At 44.0% G+C, this 22,020-nt stretch overlaps 1 protein-coding gene across 6 annotated transcripts; it reads left to right on the forward strand.

Moving 5' to 3' along the window:
* Positions 1-773: 773 nt before the first annotated feature.
* gnpat2 (glyceronephosphate O-acyltransferase 2) lies at positions 774-16,172 on the forward strand. Of its 6 annotated transcripts, none has more exons than XM_057822822.1 (16): positions 774-913; positions 6,578-6,775; positions 6,847-7,023; positions 7,092-7,221; positions 8,047-8,174; positions 8,244-8,319; positions 9,624-9,775; positions 9,838-9,956; positions 10,762-11,015; positions 11,354-11,566; positions 11,636-11,715; positions 12,352-12,495; positions 12,557-12,650; positions 15,353-15,446; positions 15,542-15,600; positions 15,904-16,172. In XM_057822822.1, the coding sequence occupies exons 1-16, from the start codon at positions 902-904 to the stop codon at positions 15,945-15,947; spliced, it is 1,974 nt and encodes a 657-aa protein (XP_057678805.1). In that variant the 5' UTR covers positions 774-901; the 3' UTR covers positions 15,948-16,172. The 6 variants fall into 6 exon arrangements, 5 of the variants coding, with proteins under 5 accessions (XP_057678805.1, XP_057678806.1, XP_057678803.1 ...); XM_057822823.1 differs by having other exon boundaries at positions 15,928-16,172; XR_009061494.1 differs by lacking the exon at positions 15,904-16,172 and having other exon boundaries at positions 12,557-13,932; positions 15,542-15,591.
* Positions 16,173-22,020: the final 5,848 nt, after the last annotated feature.

Consider the following 22,020-nt stretch of genomic DNA (forward strand, 5'->3'; position numbering starts at 1 on the left):
TTTTGATGTAGAGGTTGAAGGAAGCAAAAAGGCATAGACTAGTCACAGCCAGAAAGTGTTGATGACATTGTTGATTTTTATTCACGCTTCCCCCCTCCCAATTAAAGTCTGTCACAGTCACAGCCAATTATTATCTAAAGCTGGTTAAAATTGAAGTTATGGATGTAAAGCGTATCAAATTTTTGTTGATGTGCCCCCTTTTGATCTAAGAGCACCTGCACCTCCATCAATCTCCGCAGGACCCCGGTCGGCAGTGACATTCGTTCGTTCAAAATAAATTGGACGCCGAGCGCCGTCCGTGGCAGTCGGCGAGTCAACTTATTTGGCGCAAAATGAGAGATCTAATTGCCGTCAATGTAGTTTGGCACCCGTATCATTGACAATAACAGACGTCCAACCATCACCGTGCTGTGAACTAAAATGAGTTCATCACTAACAGACTTCACTGGCAGCAAATGAGTTTAAAAAAAAAAAAAGTTTAGATGCAATTAAACGTATTTCCTATAAATGACAGGAAATACTTTATAATGATCGAGGGATGTATTTGAACGAACCAAATATTGATCGTGACGTATTGCACTTGTACATGTTTGAAATTTGGGATTATTCTTTCTATGAAAGATCTTCAGCATTCAAATAAATGCTCTTGTACGGCTTGTCGTTGTCGTTTTTTGGCATCCAAAAGTGAAGGCAAAATGCTGGAAGGGGAACAACAACTCAAAGTGAAAGTGAAACCATTTGACATAGCTCCTTCCCCCACCCTGGGCTGAATGCGGAAGATTTTGCGACGCGATGCGACGCGCACCTCAAGTTTGGACGTTCTGGAGCGTCTCTTCGCACGAACTTTCTGAGAAGAAGCCATAGGAAAGGATCGAGGAGTCGCTACCGTCGGTACGGAGAAATGGCAAAGGCGGTAAGGAGATCCGTGCCGTGCCGTTGTTATTCAGCTGTATGTAGGCTAGGCTACACGAACGCACGTGATTCATTTCAACTTGGCATAGCTATCAAACTGGTCAGCTCCCCGTCGAACGTTGCTCCGTCGTTGCTGAAAGTGTATTTATTCTATAGTGCCGTGCGTGCCTTTTGACTTGCACAAACTATGCGTGTGAGCCAGTGGTAGTGTTGTATCGGTCGCGAACGATTCGTTCTTTTTGAACGAATTGTTTGGGTGAACGAGACCGAACTAATCACCATCTGCACTGATTCGTTCTATGAAGTTGGTGGCGCTTGTTCGCTGCGTGGGAGGGCGTTGAGCAAGCGGCAGCGTCTTCTGACATCGCACACGACCAATCAGACGCCAGCCTCATCGCGGGCAGGGGAGGGAGCGGAAACAGAATCATGGCGTATGTCACTCATTTCCACGTGTGGCCAATAAGCAGCCAGCGTGCAGGCAGGGGGGAAAGACTGAGTTTTGTCACTTCCCGTTCAGTGATTCGGTCCTCCGGTTCCTGACCTAGCTTGCTGCTAACTTGACTTTCCAGTAATGACTATGCGGTGAACGAGTCATAAAATGAAAGGAAACGACTTTGTCACATATTTGTTAACGTGGAGCCTATCAAATGCTGCTCAAAAAGACAAAAACACCACACAAATCTAGCGAGCATGGTTTAGTGTTCTACTTTTCTCAACAGACTCGGGACTGTGCCTATGACGATATACTATCAAATTTACAGTAATTTAAAACACGCGTAGCTACGAGGCAAGCAAAACCTGAGCTGCGGTCGCGTGACGGCAGTGAAGCGGGCAGAGAACTGTCACTATATGGAGGCTTCATGGCAGCGATATGTACCTCATATGTGCACAGAAAAAAAATAATATTTAGTATGATCACCATAATACTGATTTGCAATGAAACTGTATATACATGTCAAATTTTTCCGAGTGTTTTTTTTTTTTTTTCGTGTCAGAGGGTGTCGGTTGGTTTGACAAATTATGTCAATCCGTCCATCATGTGCTACTCAAGCGCCCCAAAAACAAAGCGCGCGGACACGGGAGATGTCGCAATATGTCTACATTTTTCTTAACAGACTAATGAGAGTAGAAAGGCGAAATCATAAAGCAAACAATTATTTCTCGTCAGCATTTGACGATCTGAGATGCGGGGACGACAGGGGAGCTGACCGGATTATTTTATTTATTAATACCAGTGCAAAAATTCAAAACGATCATCTTAATAATAAAAAACAAAAATACAACAGAGCGAGAGGTTAATATGATGTGTTGGCCGTTCCATAATTAGAAATTAAACTTTCGATTTATTTTTATTTTCGTGACAGCAGGCATGCCGCGTTGGCTGTTAGCAGCAGCATTGTATATGTGAGCAAGATCATGCTAAAGAAAGTCCGTGCGCCCCCGACCCCAAACCCCGACTTCCCCCTCAAAAGGAAAATGTTTAACCGTGTCCTAATTCGAAATGCAAGCACGAGCCATGACTTTGAGCCCATAGAACTAGGACAGACGACGCGGAAGTTCTCCCTCGCTTTTGCAGCAGCGGGAGGGAGACGAGGCTGTCTCTGAGAGCAGAATGATATCGCCTGTCACTCATTTCTGAAACTACGACGAGTGGTCAATGTGCAAGAGAGAGGGAGGGACCAAGAATGTCACTTCCCGTTCAGTTATACTGCGAAGCGGTCTTTGGTGATTCGTTCGGCAACGTCACTTCCCGTTCACTAACCGAACGATTCATTTGGGTGGGTAGGGAGATGAGGGGGGCGAACGATTCGTTGAACGATTCGTTTGAACGAATCGTTTTACTGAACGAACCGGAATGGATTCGTTTACTCAAGTGAACGACAGATCCCGTCACTAGCCAGTGGCGCACAAAGACTATTTGGGGGGGCTGGTGCTCACAGGGGGGAAAAAAGGGCACCAGCCCGGCTGCCTCGTTGGAACAATGTGCATTTATAACATTGCAGCTGCATTGCGTAATTACACTTTTAAATAAATAGCAACCTATTCTAAACTAGCAAGCGTCAACAAAGCACTTTCCTTTTCTTATTCTTTCTGGGCGGCCGTGGCGCAGTTAGTAGCTGGAGTTGACCTTGGACCGAAGGGTCAGTGGTTCGACTGCCCACTGTTGAAGTGCCCTTGGGCAAAGCATTGAACCCTGATTTGCCCCCAATGGGTTGACAGCGCCTTGCATGGCAGCAGCCCCATTGGTTTGTGAATGGGTAAATGTGTGCTAATGTTAAGTGCTTTGGGTAACCATGCAGATAAATGTCCATTTACCATTTCTTTCCTTTTGAAGCATGAGTGCCGAACACTGGAAGCGGTAAATATATAAAAACAATATGAATGAATAAGCCTGCTTGGTGACGTTACAACGCACACACTACGCAGCTAATTATATGTTTGGCATTTAGCAAATAAATGATACTTAACAGCCTGCTTTAAACCTGCATCGTTGTAATAACAGTGTATGTGGGGGAAAACACTCGGGTGACTAACCCTAAACCCTAACCTAAACCAAACCCTAAGTTCCACTCTGAGACCCCCAGTTTGTCCAAATTTCAAAATTGTCCTATATGCATGTGTGATATATCATTGGAAAGCTTAAAATCTCAATTTTCTGGGGGAAGAAACATTTTGAACAGGAGGGCATTTAAGAAAAAACAACAAAAACAGCAAAACCCTAACTGGAGGAGAGAGCACGCAAGAGCAGAATTAAAGACGACACTACGATATAACGAGACATTATCGCGTACTTACCTTGTTTCGGTCCAAAAACTCCATGAGACATGTATCACTGAGTGTCAAGATACAGATCTGAATGGCCACAGTCGGATTTTGGGGGGATTTTATGGGTGAAACATGGTCATATAACAAGGGTCGCGATGCAGAAATCGCAGACAACAAGGAGTAGTCAAGATTTTCATTTTCATATATTTACCGACCCTCGTGAGGAAAAAGCGGCATGGAAAATGAATGAATGAATGAATGTTTTTATTTTTTCTCAATTTTTCTGTGTTCGGATCCATTATTCATCATCTAAAATATTGGGGAAAATGCGACCGTAACGAAAAAATTCAATTAAGTGATAGGTATCAGGTAGATATCGATGACTTTTTTACAGACGCTAATTTTTTCATTGTGACGTAATTTGTTTAAACGTTTAAAATATGCGATCGAATAGTTTTTTAAAGTTTTATTTAAAAAAACGAAATATTAGACATCAATTAATGATTTTAAGCTAAAAATGACATTTTGAATAATAAATACAATTGCTTACCTTCTTTTTGTGGCTGGGTTGAAATAAAAGCGGTTGCGCGACGTCTGTAAACGGGGGTTTCCAGGGTAAAACGAACAGATTAAAAATAGCTCGGGGGCTTCATGCGCCATGAATCTGCTATGGCAGCATATAGACATATATTTCTATCAAACACAACCGTTCTTTTGGCGTAAAATACCGCAGTTTATTTAAAGAGGGTTGTAAGAGCAGAAACTGCTTTTTCAGCCTTGTGTCTTCCGCCATACGTGTGCCCATCCTCAAACGAGGGAGCCAACAGTTTCCTTGGAGCTTATTCACTTCCTCCAGGTGAGTTTCAAATATATATTTGTTTGCGTTCATTTGGATTCCTATTAGTTTTTGTTAAGCAGCGGCTTACTCCAGAAGTAGCAGTACTAGTACTTAACCTGCAAACGCATTACTAAATATTGAGCTGTAATATATCTTTTTTTCCCCTCCCGACACTGGTTGTGTGCCGGTCACCACATTTCATCTATCCACTGAATTATGGCGAGCGAGCGCCTAGCCTAGGTTGTTTAACAGGTGGGACAGGGCAGCAGGCTAATTTAGACAATTGCACAGAGACTCGGCCTGAACGATATTGGAAAAAAACTATTGCTGCAATTTTTTGGGGGTTTGCGATTTATTGGGATATATATATATAAAAAAAAATATATATATATATATATATATATATATATATATATATATATATATATATTTTTTTTTTTTAAAAATAATTTTTTACTAGATGACTTGAATAGCAGTTTGGAAAGACTTTGGATGACTCATCATGACCACAGTGTACAGTATTCCATCGTTTTTCGTGGTTAATGGGGACCAGAACCCGCCATGATAAGTGAAAAACCGCAAAGTAGCGCAACCCCCCCATTTTTTTGTGTGTGTGTCTGCTCAGTGTATTTATTCAAATCTAGCACTGGAAAGAGATACATAAGAGATACATGTAAGACATGTTTTTTCTCACTTTTTTCCCCAAAGTATGATTTTAAAAATATATTTTTTTAATAAATACTTTTTAAGCACTTCAAATGTAATAATTACGATCAGTTTTAAACATAACTGTCCCACTGAATCATTTTTAAACAAGAATAAGTACTGTTGTAGTTGGCTTTATTAAATGCTTCTGTTTACCTAACATGGCTGTGACTCTTGGAGTGACATGTAGAAATTACAAACTCCTCATAATCAATTCTAGTGTTTATTTTTTATGTCATGAACGTCTCCACATTCCCACACCACAGACACACGCGCTTCCTTGCAGAAACTGTTTAACAAGTTAAACGATGATTGACAGATGCCCGTGTGAAGTCGTAAGCAAGTGGCGCTGTGACTGAGAGCTGAATGAATGAAGCACAACAAAGGTTTGTGGATTAGAATTTAAAAAACAAACAAACTATCCCACGTCCTTGCGATGGGACTATCGCGCATGCGCACATCGTGATGGCGATGTTTAAACGATATATCGTTCAGGCTTAATAGAGACAAAGGCTACTTCAGGTTTAGGGAGGCACTCACATATCCTCGAGATCCAATTCATTATGTGTTACCTCTGCGTAGGGGCAGGGGCGAGGAGAGGGCGTAAATGGCAGCTGTGAAAGGTCAGTATTGCTTCCGCTTCAATAAATGTGCCGCCTTCGTTTTTGCGCTGCGCGTGTTTGCCCATTCGGAGGACAGGGGCGCTCTCGCAGCGATTCCGGCCGTGGTGCTCGGGAGGGAGGGTACGCGCATTACTAACAATAATGATCGTGACCCGATAACGTCGCTCGGTGAAGAGGGCAAGGGCCAGTGCCTGAGCACCCCCTGGCATCTATGTGTGCATGCGTATGAAGTAAGTAATGACGTATGGGCGAAAAAATGCAAATAGAATAGAATACTCATTATAATGGCTGCGCTCCAGTTACGTCGCTGTCATCAGCAGTCGGGGAGTTTACCTCCAATCGACAGATTATAAATCAATTTTAATGTTTTTAAGCTGAAAAGAATCTCAATTAAGTCAGAAAACATTTAGACTTTTTAATAATTACAGGTTATTTTTTCTCTTCCCTTAGTTTTTTTAAATGAATCATAAAGGATATTTACAGTTTTGCAGTAATGTCTGTCATTTTCTTTTTAAAATTTAAAATATACTAATAGTATTAGTCTTTTTTTAATTAATTTTTTAAGTATTTTCCTTTCATTCAGAAATATTTATGAAAATACAATCATTTTGAAACAGTGTGAAAGAGAATTTCATTTTTTCCCCCTAAAAACTAAGCAAAAAAAATGTGAGTTTTGTCAAATTAAAAAACGTTTATATGTCTCTCACATTCCCGCTGTCAATATTTTGGTCAGCGTCGCAAGTACGTGCCATTAAGCCCAGAAGAGGTCGACGATGACGAGGAAGACACGGTGGACGTGTTGGAGGAGCGGAGACGGAGCAGCGACGTAGCCCACGCCCTCCGGACCTTCACGCCCCGCCCCGATTTCCCCGCCGGGCAACTCGACGCGGCCGTACTGGCCTCCCGACGCGTACGGCGAGCCATGGACGAGGTCGGCTAGCGCAAAGTAGGCGGTGGCGGCTCGACTTACGAGTGACATTTCCAAAATGGCGTCGTTCTCAGGTCGCCGCGGAGACCGGGTCGCCTCCTTCGGCGGTGAGAGAGCGGGTCGACGCCATTCTGCGGGAGATGTCGCAAAACCTGCGGCTACCTTTTGTGCGCGCGATGGGCTTCGTGCTCAGCAAAGTGCTCAAGCGCCTCTTCTCTAACATCTACATCAACACGGACGCTCTCCGCAAGGTGGCCGACGACGACAAATACGAGTCGGCACGCGACCGCCTGATTGATATTTTATCGGCCGTCCGCAGCTTAGGCGCGCGGCAGAGGAGGGCCCCGTGGTGCTGCTACCCAACCACAGGAGCTACCTGGACTTCCTGCTCATCTCCTACATCTTCTTCACCTACGACGTCCCGCTACCCGTCATTGCTTCTGGACTGGGTGAGTAGTTCCTTCCGATCACTTGAAATGCATTTGATGTCAACGCCGTCGAACGAGCTCGTAAATACGTGCGTAAATGTTAATGAGACCAAACTAGAATATGCCATTTCTAGAAAAAGCCGGTCGCTCGATTCCCGCCGCTCTCTTCCTGTTCCTTTTTGGTCCGCCACCAGTGTTTTACTGTAGATTGTGGGTCGTATTTTGCCTCAATTCCTGTCCATTTTGGGCCATTTACAGGTCACTCACTGCCTATTTTGGTACAATTCTGAGTCACTTCCTGGTGATTTTGGGGGCAACGCTACTTTAAATAAACAGTTCGTGGCCCTGAAGGAAAAGAGTCGATTTTTCCTTGTTACAGGTTGTTTTACTCTTATAAGGAACAGGAGATGATGACACAGAATTCAGGAATAAAAAGAACAAAGAATTTACACTAAAGACAGACAAACAGAAAAGACATGACATGCCGGTACTGGGACACAGAGTTTGTCGCGCCTTCCAGCGCCTACACTTTTTACCCACTTCTAACTTGGGGGAAGGGTTAACTTCCTCTCTAGAATTGCTTGGAATGTGCAGTCCCCAGCCCTGATCAGATTACATACGTTGGTACGAGGACAAAGGGCCTGTGTGAATATTGGAAGAAAAGCAAAGTGGCATCTTTTACATGTGATTATTGTGAATAAATGAAATTATATTTCTACACCCTCAATTACAGTATACTCTATTTTCAGAATAAATAGTCTCGAAATGAAAGGGATAATAAGTATGTTTTGCCACCGTTATCTGACAAACTCACCATTGTTGTTCTTTCCTCGTCGCGACGCGCAGCTCTGGCCAGGATGAAGTTCATGGGCGAGTGGCTACGTCGCTGCGGAGCGTTCTACATCCGACGCAGCATCGCCTCCGACGGGTTGTACAGCACGGTCCTGTCGGAATACGTCAGAAGTCTGGTCAGGGTACGACCGCGTGACGTACGGTCACCCCGAACGCGTATAATTGTACCTGATTGACGTTTTCTTCCGTAGACGCGGTTCGCTCCGGTGGAATTTTACATTGAAGGATTTCGGAGTCGCTCGCTAAAATCCTTGAAGCCCAAATTAGGTCAGTCAAATTAATTATATATATATATTTGGCGGAAAACACTCAGGTGACTTAAAGTTCCGATCTGAGACCCCCAAATTTGGCCATATTTAAAAAAATGTCAGATATGCATGTGTGATACAGCATTGGAAAGCTTAAAAACTGAAAATTTTGAACAGGAGGCCGTTAAAAAATTTTTGAACAGCAAAACCGTATCTGGAGGTGAGAGAATGAAAGAGCATAATTAAAGACGCCATGACTTTAACGAGATATTATCGCGTTCTTACCTCGTTTCGATCCAAAAACTCCATGTCACATGTATCACCAAGTGTCAAGACACAGCTATGAATGGCCAGAGCCAGATTTTGGGGGGATTTTATGGGTGAAACATGGTAATAAAACAAGGGTCGCGATGCAGAAATCGCAGACATCGAGGAGTGGTTGAGATTTTCTTTTTCATATATTTACCCCTTTAAATGTTTTTTTTTCCTTTTTTTTTTTTGTTTGGATCGATTATTCATCATCTAACATATCGAGGGAAATGCAACAGTAACAAAAAAATACAATTAAGCGATAGTTCTGAGGTAGATATCTGTGACTTTTTTACAGACGCCATTTTTTTCATTTTGACGACATTTGTTTAAAATATGCGAGTGAATAATTTTGTTAAAGTCGTTTTTTGATGTCTAACGAAATGTTATACATCAATGTTTCAAAGCTAAAATGACAGACATTTTGAATGATAAATTTAATGAATTACCTTCGTTTTGTGGCTGGGTTGAAACAAAAGCGGTTGCGTGACGTCTGTAAACGGGTAAAATGGACCAATTAAAAATAGTTCGGGGGCTTAATGCGCCATGAATCTGCTGTGGCAGCATATAGACATATTGTTCTATCAAACACAACAGTTTCTTTTAAAGTTGAGTGCAAGTGCAGAAACTGCTTTTTCAGTCTCGTCTGTGTTTTCCGCCATATGTATATATACAGTAATAGTAGCGTCGCGCCGATACGGTGCTGAAATGACATCATCGGGTACTAAGAAATAACTTGCCGATGCAGCTTAATATCTACTCCATGAGATCTACTTTCCGATTGCCCTACCGGAGATGGCCGCCAGCTACGCACGCCGCTGTAAAAAAAAAAAAAAAAAAAAATTGCATTTGTCTGAGACTGTCAATGAGTTTACCGCTAGTAGAAGTCCGACTGGCCGGCAGCCATCTCGGGTAGGGCGACCAGCGGTTGGAAACACATCATTCCTTAGTATTCCCCGATACCGACGACATGGTTTTAGTGCCTAGCGATACCAGCAGCTTGTGTATTTTCAGGTATGTTGCGCATGGTGCTGGATCCTTACTTTGAAGGCGAGGTGCACGACGTGACCCTGGTTCCCGTTAGCTTGAGCTACGATCGACTAGTGGAGGAGTCCCTGCTAGCCCGCGAGCTACTGGGAATCCCTAAACCCAAAGAGAGCACCGCGGTTCGTTCCCGTCGCGTAACGCGACATAGCGGCCGACGCGTTAACTCCGCTGTCGTCGGCAGGGTCTGCTGAAGGCCGCCGGGGTTTTGCGCCAGGATTACGGACGCGCCCACGTTTACTTCGGCCGGCCCGTGTCGGCCCGGCGACTTTTCGGAGGGGAGGCGGAGCCGCTCGTGGACGTGTGAGTCCCGGGTTTTGTCCTCGAGTCCGAGATAGGCACTTGGACAAAAACCATCTTTCTCACTCATTTTTCTTTATAGTTTGCAAGGCTCACAGTACCGCTGATAACCAATTCATTTTTATTTCACTGAAAAATGAAGTTATTGATGCCCATTTTGTGATGTTCATTTACAGTGGATTGGATTCATTATTTATTTGTCAGTACATAATCTTAATAAAAACCTTAGACCAGTGGTTCTTAACCTTTCTAAAGGTACCAAACCCCACAAGTTTCACATGTGGATTCACCAAATCCTTCGGAATGAGAAAATAAAGCAATTTTTTCTCATTCCAAACCAATATATCTAAGCTAGCAAGCTAATAATTTAGCAAAACCCCATTCAAAATTCTTCTGATTTTGACAGCATGTTTTATAAACACCCATGCTGACCACGCTGCCCATTGGTCTGTTGTATTCCCTCATACCAAGTGCGAGTCAACCTTCCACTGAGCAAACCAGTTCCTCCTCCCATCAGATCGAGGACTAGCAGTTAAAAGAAATGGATTAAGGCTGTAAATTGGGAGCAAACCTGGTCCGAAAAGCCACTTTGCCCAGATTTAATCAGCGTACGAAAAACAGGGCTCTGCGTTTCTTTTCTTTTGTCGAACCCCTTAGATTTACTCACCGAACCCCTGGGGTTCAATCGAACCCAGGTTAATTCAAGTAAAAAAGATCATTCCAAAAGACGCCGCGTGGCTATCACAAAAGTCAACGAGCAACTTTTGGCAAAATGTGGAAAAAGACTCACAACCTTTGATTCCATCAGACGACTTCCCGGAAGCCCCCTGGAAGAGGAGGAGGAGAAGAAGCGTGCCGGCGTGAACGTACTGGCGCACGTGATGGTCGGAAACCAAGAACGAGGTTGCTTCGTCAGCCCTTGGTCCCTCATGTCCCACGTGCTGCTCCGGCGGCCGCCCTCGCTCCTAAGTCGAACGGGCCTGCCTTGGTCGCGACTCGCCGAAGAGACGCTGTGGCTCAAGCGGCTGGCCCTCCGTTTCGGGGCGCGCCTCAACTGGCCCGGTAAGTCCGCGGGATCGGGATGGATAGAAGTTATCGACTCGTACAGGATGTGTTCCTTGAAACGCCTTGAATTTCGAAATTCAAGCCAATGGAAGAGCACCACCAGAGGGAGCCAGAGACAGTTGAGAAAGCAGTGTCCAAATAAGAGGAAGGGGCATGTGGGGACAGAAAGAAAGAAAGATCAGTTAGATTAGGGTTGGCATAAGCATTCGCACCTATTTAGGGAATGTCGGGATTACTTCCCTGATCCTTAACGGGACCCCGCTCAAGTCATCCTAAATCACATCTTACTCTAATTGAGTGGACATCAGCAATATCTGCCGCCGTCCCGATTTTAGGCGACGTCCCCGACGGGGAGGTGATGTCATCGGCCGTGGCCCTCCATCGCACTTCGGTACGCCTGGAAGGGGAGCGCGTCTTCCTGGTGGCGGACGAGGGGCTGGCGACGGCCACCTTGATGATGGCGTCCTACCGCAACCAGTCGCTGCACGTTTTCACGCGGCCCGCGCTTCTGGCCGCGGCCCGGAGCCTCGCCGGGAGCGGCCGGAGAGGTGAGCGTGGTCGCTAAAACCGATAACCGCCGTCCCGTCCCGTATAATGGAGCTCTCACGTCATGGCAGGCGAGACCTTTGCGTACTTCCGCTTCCTCCGGGACCTCTTCGGAAGCGAATTCATCTTTGTTCCCGGCAAAGCCGCCGAGGTAATCGTCTCACCCCCCCCCCCCCAATCCACATCAACAACGTAAAAAAAAATCAGATCTTATATTTTTCAGGACTAAGTGCGCCACCCCGCCATGCAGAAATCTACTTATCACTAGAAAATGTGACTTTTATGCTGGTTGGTACAGTATACTGTCAATTTTGGGGTCGCTTCCTGTCCATTTTGGGCCAAGTCCAGGCCATTTCCTGTTGAATTTGGGTAACTCCTTGGCTCGCTCTTAAATTTCTGTTCACTTGCTGCTGACTTCCTGATGGGGATTTGAGCACTTTTTCCGGTTGCATTGGAGGCAATATGGGTGGCTTTCTGTTCATTTTGCAGCAATTTCACGTCACTTGCCGTTTATTTTGGCCAAAGGTAATGAGTACAGAGAGATTTTTTAGCTAAGGGTTTTTTTTCCTTTGGAATGGGTCAATTGGAAATGATTTTCTTAGGGTCCGTTTGCTGAAAACTGAGAATTTTTCTTTTTTTGGTTAACAAAAAAAAAAAAAAAAAATTCTGGGCAGACCGATTTTTTGGCGGGCAAGCCAAAGACGTCACGTGCGGCTCAAGCAGTGTGCACGGATGGGCTATCGGGCAGTAGCCTTCGCTTTCTTGTAAACGACGTTCTCGTTTTCAGGATTTTGAAGAAGCGCGCTCCCTCCTGGAGAAATGCGGCGCCCTCGACATCGTCGTCGACCGGGAAGCGAGGTCGTCCCGCGACGCGGCGGAGGTCCTGTCCTTCCTGCGGGCGCTTTTTCAACCCTTCGTCGACTCGTATTCTGTGCGTTTCGCCTTCCGTCGGGTGACGCGCGAGGGAATCATTTGGCGCGTTTGTTGTTCAGGTGGCGTTGAGGTTCCTCGGCGAGAGGGACGCCATCACGGAGAAAGACTTCCTGGCCGCCGCTAGGAGTCTGGTCGGCGAGCTCATCGCCTCGGGTGAGCGATCCTCCGAGGCGTCGTTCCCTAAAGCGGTGTTTTTCAACCTTTTCTGAGTCGCGGCACATTTTTACATTGAAAAAAATCTCGCGGCACACCACAAACCAACAATGTTCCAAAATTACTTTCTGTACAGTATATTTATTTTAGGGCTGTCAAACGATTTAAATTTTTAATCGAGTTAATTACAGCTTAAAAATGAATTAATCGTAATTAATCACAATTCAAACCATCTCTAAAATATGCCATATTCAGTAAATTATTGTTGGAATGGAAAGATAAGACACAAGACGGATATATACATTCAACATACGGTACATAAGTACTGTAATTGTTTATTATAACAATAACTCAACAAGATGGCATTAACAGTATTAACATTCTGTTAAAGCGATCCATGGATAGAAAGACTAGTTCTTAAAAGATAAATGTTAGTACAAGTTATAGAAATTTGATATTAAAACCCCTCTTAATGTTTTCGTTTTAATAAAATTTGTAAAATTTTCAATCAAAAAATTAACTAGTAGCCCACCATTGTTGATGTCAATAATTACCCAATGCTCATGGGTGCCGAAGCCCATAAAATCAGTCACACCAAAGCGCCAGCTGAGGGCAACAAAACTCCAAAAAACACTGTGCTGTCATTTTAATCTGTTTGAATGGGGCATGTGCGTTAACTAGCACCCGTTATTTATTTATAAAATAGTTTCTCAATATTTATACTTACTCAGTGTGAAACCTGAGCCTGTTTGGATGAATTCAAAGCTGATATCCTGGCAGGAATCAGCTGCTCAGAATTATCAGACAGCTGGACTTTAGCAATGCAGGTAGTATTAAGGGGATCCTCCATCTTTAAGACAAGTAATTCTTACAAGATAAATGTTAGTATGAGTTATAATAATTTGATATTAAAACCCCTCTTTATGTTTTAATAAAGTTTGTAAAATTACTTTAAGTGATAGGTCGCCATTCTTGTTACGTCGCAGTGCGTGAGGTCACCGGGCCCGTTGCCGAACTTCCAGCGTGTCACGCGTTAGCTACGTCCACATGTCGTCGGTTTTGCCCTTTCTATTTGAACTAGATCTGAAAAGTGAAGAGCAGGACAGCATTGTCGGTCGTTCACAAGACGAGCATCAAAGGCAAAATGTGGTGCAGCAAATACCTGATAAGACAAGAGTTGGGCAAAACTGGTGATGCACTCGTGGACAGTGCGTCTCAATGACAACAGGGCAAGAGAGTGTATGCTGTTGCGAACTCCGGTTTTTGTTCGCAAATCTTCCAGGTAAGCTATTGCGTTTTCAAACTTATCCCAGTATAATTATGTAGATTGTTAGCATCCAGAGCTGTCGTGTGCTTTACATACAGTACAGGCCAAACGTTTGAACACACCTTGTCATTTGTGCATTTTTATTTTCATGACTATTGACATTATAAACGCTCACTGAAGGTAATAAAACTACTATGTGATGGTCAGGATCGGAGTCGTGTCGTGGCTGTCCTCATTAAATTCGTCATCTGGATCGAGTGTCCTCCATTCCTTGTACATCCAACTCACGTTTAGCTACGTAAGGGTGGTCCATTAAGAGCGCGGCCAGAGTGTCTTGTCTGTGGCTGCTTTATTGGCGCATTTTACAGGCTTTTTGTGAGGGAAAATAGTTGGAACAGCATTTGGTTTTCGTCTGCGCCTATATCCAGCCGCTCCGGTGAGCTCTTTCATAAGTTGTCGTCGACTTAAAGCCTCGAACGCGGTGGGAGAAAAATGTCGAGAACAAAGCCTTGGGAAGTTATGCTAGTCTGCGGCAAACCTTTCTCCTCTTCTTTTCAACAGGAAATGTTTCCATTTGATGGGAAATTGCATCCAAAAGCAGCACATCGTGGCATTTTACTTGGCGAGTTTAGGCAGCAATACGCAATTGTTGTACAGGCTACACATTTGGAAACATCCCGTTGAGCCCGCAAAACATGGCGCCAACTATTGGTCAAAATATGTACTAAATATGATAAAATATTGCCATTGATTTAAACATTTTGTGTGTTTCTAACAACATATTTTAGTACAAGAGAGCAATTGTATTGTTAAATATTTATTTAAGGCAGAGGATCCCTTTAAGGTCTCTGCCCCAGTGTGGGACTTTGGATTTAGCAACAAGGTAACTTTGGGGGCTTTCTCATTTACCTTTGTAGCTTTTCTCCAAAAAGTTGCCTGTTTCTCTGTGCTTTCACAAAGGCGAACAAAATAGTCCATCGACTTGTTTTGAAGCGACGGGTGTTTCGTTTGGGGATGACATTTAGGATAGCTGCTCATGTCGCGTTCCAGAACTGCTCAGATTTCTAGCCGTCAGCCACCTTGCTGGCGTCGACAATATGTTGGAATTAAACACGTGGAGGATTGACTGTTGTCACATATGGATAAAATGGAAAGGGCCCTTTCGTGAATATTGACTCTTGACGTAGACGTGCTATGGTCCACACTGTCGCGGACAGCTAGGTGGCTGATGGCTAGAAATCCGAGCAGTTACTGAACGCTACAAGAGCAATACCTCGCTCATCTGCACACGACCGCAACTTTCTACCTCGTCCTTCCTTCCGACTGCAACTCTGCCCGACGACGTCAAAAAAATAAAATAAAAATGCAATATTGGATCATTTCTCGCGGCACACCGGTTGAAAAACACTGCCCTCTTGACAATCCCCGTTCTCAGGCCGCCTCCGGACCTACGAGGCCCTGTCGTCGGACGTCCTGAAGAACGTCCTGTCGGGCCTCCGCGGGATGGCGGCGCTGACAAAGTCCGAGGCGTGAGTAATGAGATTAGCCGCGGCCCGAAACCTGTTTGGCTCCTAAGCTCATTTTGTCTACGGCTTAAGTGTTTTGTCTCGTTTGCCGTTTACAGGTCAGAGAAGGAGTACACGGTGGACCGTGACGCCGTCACAAGAATACAACGCATACTTTGTAAGAAAAACAAAACTGGAGCCCCGTGCATTGATTTTCACCTTTTTAGTAGAAGTGTCTTTAAAGGATGAAGCAGCTTTCATGTGCCGCGTGGGAGATGACTTCCATTGTGTTTTTTCCAGAGAATGCAGCTAGACATAAAAAAAAGGGCTTATGAGGGACAAAAAAAGTATTTTCTAATAAAAAGAATACTTCCAGTAAAAAAACAAACCATCACTACTTGAAAGTTTTTCCAAAAAAAGGACTTGTTTCAGTTTTAAGTTGATCTTAATTGAGGTATTTTGTGTGTTGTGGCGACTCTAGCTGGGCAAATCCGTCTCTCTCCAGATGCTTCAGACGGAACTTGACGCAAGTCTTTAGTCTCCATTGGAAGGCGTCCAACCTCAACGCTCTCACCTCCGCTTGACCCCCTCCCTTCTCCTCCTATGACCAAGGAGCGGACATCTCTAACCTAACAAGATTGCCATCCATCACTTGATCGTAACCTCCTTCAAATTTGGACAGTATTTCCTCAATTTATGATTGCTTTTATATTACAATGGAAAAACATTTGGATGCCAATTCCACCATAACGCTTCTGTTTGAGCCATTTATTGCTTTTTAAGCCATGTAAAACAAGCAGAAGAAAATGCACCATGATGAACCATCTTTCAACGGCAGCGAACGCATCCGCCCGCCGACTCGCGCTGCAGTTAAAAGGCCTCGTTGAGCGGGCCGCCGGACGTTAGGTACGACCGTGCCCAAAATCCGCAGATTTACACATAATTGGCCGCTTTGCCGCAAAACTACAAGAGTAGACGCTGGCGGACGGGTTTCCAGTGCCAACGGGGAGTTTTCGGCAGCTCCAAGTTGAAATATGAGCCCGCTGCAGGGAACCGAGTGGATTTCATCTGCTCTTCTCGGCAACTGTAGCGATGAATTTTTTTTGTGCTTTTGGACGGACGTGTCAATGATGTCTGTTTGCTTTGGAAAAAAAAAAAGAAAGAAATTTGGCCGGAGCGCCGTATCGTTGCCGGCGCGGTCGGGATTATCTGTAGACGGGCGGCACGTCCACCTTGATCCGCAGGGCGCTGACGGGGTCCTGGCAAAAGACGGAGATGTACTCCAGCACTTTGGAGTTGAGCCTCTTCTCGCTCTCCTTGGCGCGGTGGCGCTCCTTGTCCCAGCGCTCGCGCTCGCCGTTCATCTGAGAGAAGAGGTTGAGCTGGATGGCGCGCAGCGTGGCCGCCAGCACGTAGGCGCCGCCCTGCAGGCCGTGGCACAGGGCGGCGCCCACGCTCAGCGCCGCCGCCAGCATGTTGGGCATGGTCTCGCACAGCACGCAGGCGCCCTCCAGGAGGTGGAGCGTGCACGCCCGCCCCGCCGGCGACGGCGCGGCGTTCGAGTAAGGGGCGGGGCCGCCTCGCTGCTGCTGGGCCCCGGCCAGGAGGTGGCGCGCGCAGTCGCTGAAGTGGACGGCGGCGCGGCGCAGGGGCAGCAGGGCCAGGTACAGGTGGCACGCCGCCTTAGTCAGGGCGTGGAAGAGCAGACGCAGCTCCAACACGGCGTTGCCTGGCCGAGAGAGAACAGATTAGGAAATCAGATTGGAGTCTAATCTGATGTCAGGCGGCATTAAACTCTCATGGGGAGTCACCCCGGCACGCGACGCCAACTTTGATGCCGAACCGCACGCTCAGACCCTTTTTTACATTAGCGCACGGTAACGTCCCTTCGAAACCAAAGACGCACGTCGACGACCTTTCTACAATTCAATTGGCTATCGTGTAGATGGATGGAGGTCATTTCAAAAATCAAGTCGAACTGGCACGTGTAAATGGCTCAATTTGTCAACGGAGCTCGGTCAGGCGGCATACGTATTTCAACTCATTGACAGCGATATTGGACGTCCATCGCCGTCAACGGGATGTTTTTCCTTGTTTAAAATACATGGAAATCAACCTTTTAAAAATAAAACGAAGATTTATTGTTGTTTACCATATCAAATCTTTTTCTTCATAAATAGGCATCAACATAATGATATCCTCAAAATCTAGATTTAGCTATATTTGAAGCTCATCACAAGCTCAACATTTTCAACCAAACCTAACCTCAAGCCGAGTGAAAATGCTTGGTATCCAGGGATGGAAAGGAAAAAGCATCTTACCGTCTATAAAGCAGAAAATCCACAGGAGGACAATACACGCCGCCGAAGAAGTGAACCAATCCATTCCTTATGACCACGGTGGCGTCGGTCGGGACGCGCTCGCATGACGGGACTGCGGTGGGCGGGCAGGCGGGCGCGAGGAGCCGCGGGTGCCAAACGCCCATCCCGCCCGTGTTAACTAAGCTCGTTAACTCCTTCGCCGCGTGTCACTCGCTTTCTTCTGGCCTTCTTCATTCTCTGGGATGTTATTTCATTTTAGCACAAAAAAAAAAAAAAAAAACGACAATGATGCACAAAATTTATTTTTGGCGGCCTTTGATTTGGCAAACATTTTGGTAATTGATTTGAAAAAAGAAGTAAAAACAGAAAAGAATCACTTTTTATGTTCTTCATTTTTATTTTGACATAATCACCTTTCAAAAAATGTTTCTTCAAAAACTTCATTTAAAAAAAAAAAAAAACAGTAAATAATCTGTCTTCAATTTTTATCTTAATCATAAAAAAATTGCTAAATATCTGAAATGATATTTGAGGAAAGTTGATGCACATGATTTACTTTTAACTCAAAAAATGCACCTGAGTGCCATTGACGCCTACAATCCGCAGCCACTTCTTTTCATCCTTCCACTGTGAATGGAAATCAATTTGTGACTACCGTAATTTTCTGACTATAAGGCACACCTGACACTTTAAGCAGCCACCCGCTAAATTTGACAGGAAAACCACATTTTTTCATATATATACAGTGCCTTGCAAAAGTATTCAGCCCCCTTGAACCTTGCAACCTTTCGCCACATTTCAGGCTTCAAACATAAAGATATAAAATTTTAATTTTTTGTCAAGAATCAACAACAAGTGGGACACAATCGTGAAGTGGAACAACATTTATTGGATCATTTGAACTTTTTTAACAAATAAAAAACTGAAAAGTGGGGCGTGCAATATTATTCGGCCCCCTTGCGTTAATACTTTGTAGCGCCACCTTTTGCTCCAATTACAGCTGCAAGTCGCTTAGGGTATGTTTCTATCAGTTTTGCACATGGAGAGACTGACATTCTTGCCCATTCTTCCTTGCAAAACAGCTCGAGCTCAGTGAGGTTGGATGGAGAGTGTTTGTGAACATCAGTCTTCAGCTCTTTCCATAGATTCTCCATTGGATTCAGGTCTGGACTTTGACTTGGCCATTCTAACACCTGGATACGTTTATTTTTTAACCATTCCATTGTAGATTTGGCTTTATGTTTTGGATCATTGTCCTGTTGGAAGATAAATCTCCGTCCCAGTCTCAGGTCTTGTGCAGATACCAACAGGTTTTCTTCCAGAATGTTCCTGTATTTGGCTGCATCCATCTTCCCGTCAATTTTAACCATCTTCCCTGTCCCTGCTGAAGAAAAGCAGGCCCAAACCATGATGCTGCCACCACCACGTTTGACAGTGGGGATGGTGTGTTCAGGGTGATGAGCTGTGTTGCTTTTACGCCAAACATATCGTTTTGCATTGTGGCCAAAAAGTTCCATTTTGGTTTCATCTGACCAGAGCACCTTCTTCCACATGTTTGGTGTGTCTCCCAGGTGGCTTGTGGCAAACTTTAAACGAGACTTTTTATGGAAATCTTTGAGAAATGGCTTTCTTCTTGCCACTCTTCCATAAAGGCCAGATTTGTGCAGTGTACGACTGATTGTTGTCCTATGGACAGACTCTCCCACCTCAGCTGTAGATCTCTGCAGTTCATCCAGAGTGATCATGGGCCTCTTGGCTGCATCTCTGATCAGTTTTCTCCTTGTTTGAGAAGAAAGTTTGGAAGGACGGCCGGGTCTTGTTAGATTTGCAGTGGTCTGATGCTCCTTCCGTTTCAATATGATAGCTTGCACAGTGCTCCTTGAGATGTTTAAAGCTTGGGAAATCTTTTTGTATCCAAATCCGGCTTTAAACTTCTCCACAACAGTATCTCGGACCTGCCTGGTGTGTTTCATAATGCTCTCTGCACTTTAAACAGAACCCTGAGACTATCACAGAGCAGGTGCATTTATACGGAGACTTGATTACACACAGGTGGATTCTATTTATCATTATCGATCATTTAGGACAACATTGGATCATTCAGAGATCCTCACTGAACTTCTGGAGTGAGTTTGCTGCACTGAAAGTAAAGGGGCCGAATAATATTGCACGCCCCACTTTTCAGTTTTTTATTTGTTAAAAAAGTTGAAATTATCCAATAAATGTTGTTCCACTTCACGATTGTGTCCCACTTGTTGTGATTCTTGACAAAAAAATTAAATTTCATATCTTTATGTTTGAAGCCTGAAATGTGGCGAAAGGTTGCAAGATTCAAGGGGGCCGAATACTTTTGCAAGGCACTGTATATATATATATATATATATATATATATATATATATATATATATATATGCCACAGGTGTGGTGTCCACATTGTATAATGGGATATTTACTAGTGCTGCGCCAATACAAATTTTTGGCCTCAAGACCGATACCCTGCTGCGCAGTATCCGATACCACTTTGTTTGAAATTTTATATATACAGTATATGCCACATGAAAGGGATTTCTTTGTGTCAATCAGAAAACATCAGTCAGAACGAACCAAATTCACGTGTGGAGCCCCTGAAGGGTCAGTGCTTGGACCAATCTTATTTAACATCTATATGCTTCCCTGAGCTCAGATTATGGAACAGTATGAGATCTCAACTCCCCACATGATTATAGTCCCTTAGTCTCCCTGAGTAAATGCATTCGTCAAATGAATGAATGGATGGCCAGAATTGTCTCCAGTTAAATGTGGAGAAGACAGAAGTGATGATTTTTGGGCCAAAAAAGGAAAGGTCAAAGATAAGCAGGCACCTTAGCACAATGTCACTTACAGCTACGAATCAAGTCAGAAATCTTGGCGTAAATTATTGACTCTTCCTTCAACCCTTGATATTTCTCCAGCTTTTCGTGTTCTTTTTTCCTGATGTTGCTATCGCTCGGGATTGCTACATCTATCACTACTGCCGTCTTCTAATGTTTATCCACTACCACTATGTCAGGCTAGTTGGGCATCACCAGTTTGTCTGTCTGGATCTGGAAGTCCTACAGGATCTTATATACGTATATATATTAGGGCTGTCAAAATTATTGCGTGATCGGGCGATTATTAATTTTTTAAATTAATCACGTTCAAATATTTGACGCAATTAACGCAAATGGCCCGTTCAAACATTAAAATGACAGCACAGTGCAATCTCCACTTGTTGTGTTTTTTGGAGTTTTGTCGCCCTCTGCTGGCGCTTGGGTGCGACTGATTTTATGAGCTTAAGCATCCATGAGCATTGTGTAATTATTGACATCAACAATGGCGGGCTACTAGTTTATTTTTTGATTGAAATTTTTACAAATTTTATTAAAACGAAAACATTAAGAGGGGTTTTAACACTAGATGTCCCAGAGAATTCTTGTACTCCTAATAGTCCCAAGCAATGGCCGATTTGGCCTCTACCCCGGAAAAACCCAGAGGTGGCCAAAATGGCCCAAGTGCTTTTGAATTGGCAAGTCATTGTCCGACAGACAAGAGCCATTCATATATGGGAATATTAGGAGTATGTCTTGGGGAACGGCTGATTCGGCCTTTGCTGGGTTTTCTAGTGTTAACTTGTACTAACATTTATCTTTTAAGAACTACAAGTCTTTCTATCCATGGATCGCTATAACAATGTTAATAATGTTAATGCCATCTTGTTGATTTATTATAATAAACAAATACAGTACTTAAGTACCGTATGTTGAATGTATATATCCATCTTGTGTGTTATCTTTCCATTCTAACAATAATTTACAGAAAAATATGGCATATTTTATAGATGGTTTGAATTGCGATTAATTACGATTAATTTTTAAGCTGTAATTAACTCGATTAAAATTTTAATCGTTTGACAGCATATATATACACACACAAAGTGAATCCAGTATAACTTTTTCTTGCATACCTGGTATGGGTGACAGAAACCTTTGACTCTCAAAGGCCAAAAAAGTGCTAAATTGGTGAAATTAAAACATGTTTAATGCCAGCCAAAGTCAAAATACAATGAATGAACTGAATCAACTTTTTTAAACCCTGAGTATTGGCTCTTAAAGGCCAAACATTGCATTTCATGAATATATAAGTAATAATAATTGACCACAGCATCCTGTCTCTCTGTTAGCCTCCCTCTCTGTGCACCAGCAGCAACATACACTTAGCCACTTAGCTTAGCTTACTTCTACAGCACTTTTGAATAG

This window comes from Corythoichthys intestinalis, chromosome 19 (assembly GCF_030265065.1).
Source record: "Corythoichthys intestinalis isolate RoL2023-P3 chromosome 19, ASM3026506v1, whole genome shotgun sequence".
In the NCBI taxonomy this organism is placed as follows: Eukaryota; Metazoa; Chordata; class Actinopteri; order Syngnathiformes; family Syngnathidae; genus Corythoichthys; species Corythoichthys intestinalis.

What these genes read in the sequence shown, in the direction of transcription:
- gnpat2 (XM_057822820.1), top strand. An exon ending in AACCCAAAGAGAGCACCGCG is followed by an intron (nt 9,776 to 9,837) that starts GTTCGTTCCCGT and finishes TGTCGTCGGCAG; the next exon opens with GGTCTGCTGAAGGCCGCCGG. An exon ending in CCTTCGTCGACTCGTATTCT is followed by an intron (nt 12,496 to 12,556) that starts GTGCGTTTCGCC and finishes TTTGTTGTTCAG; the next exon opens with GTGGCGTTGAGGTTCCTCGG.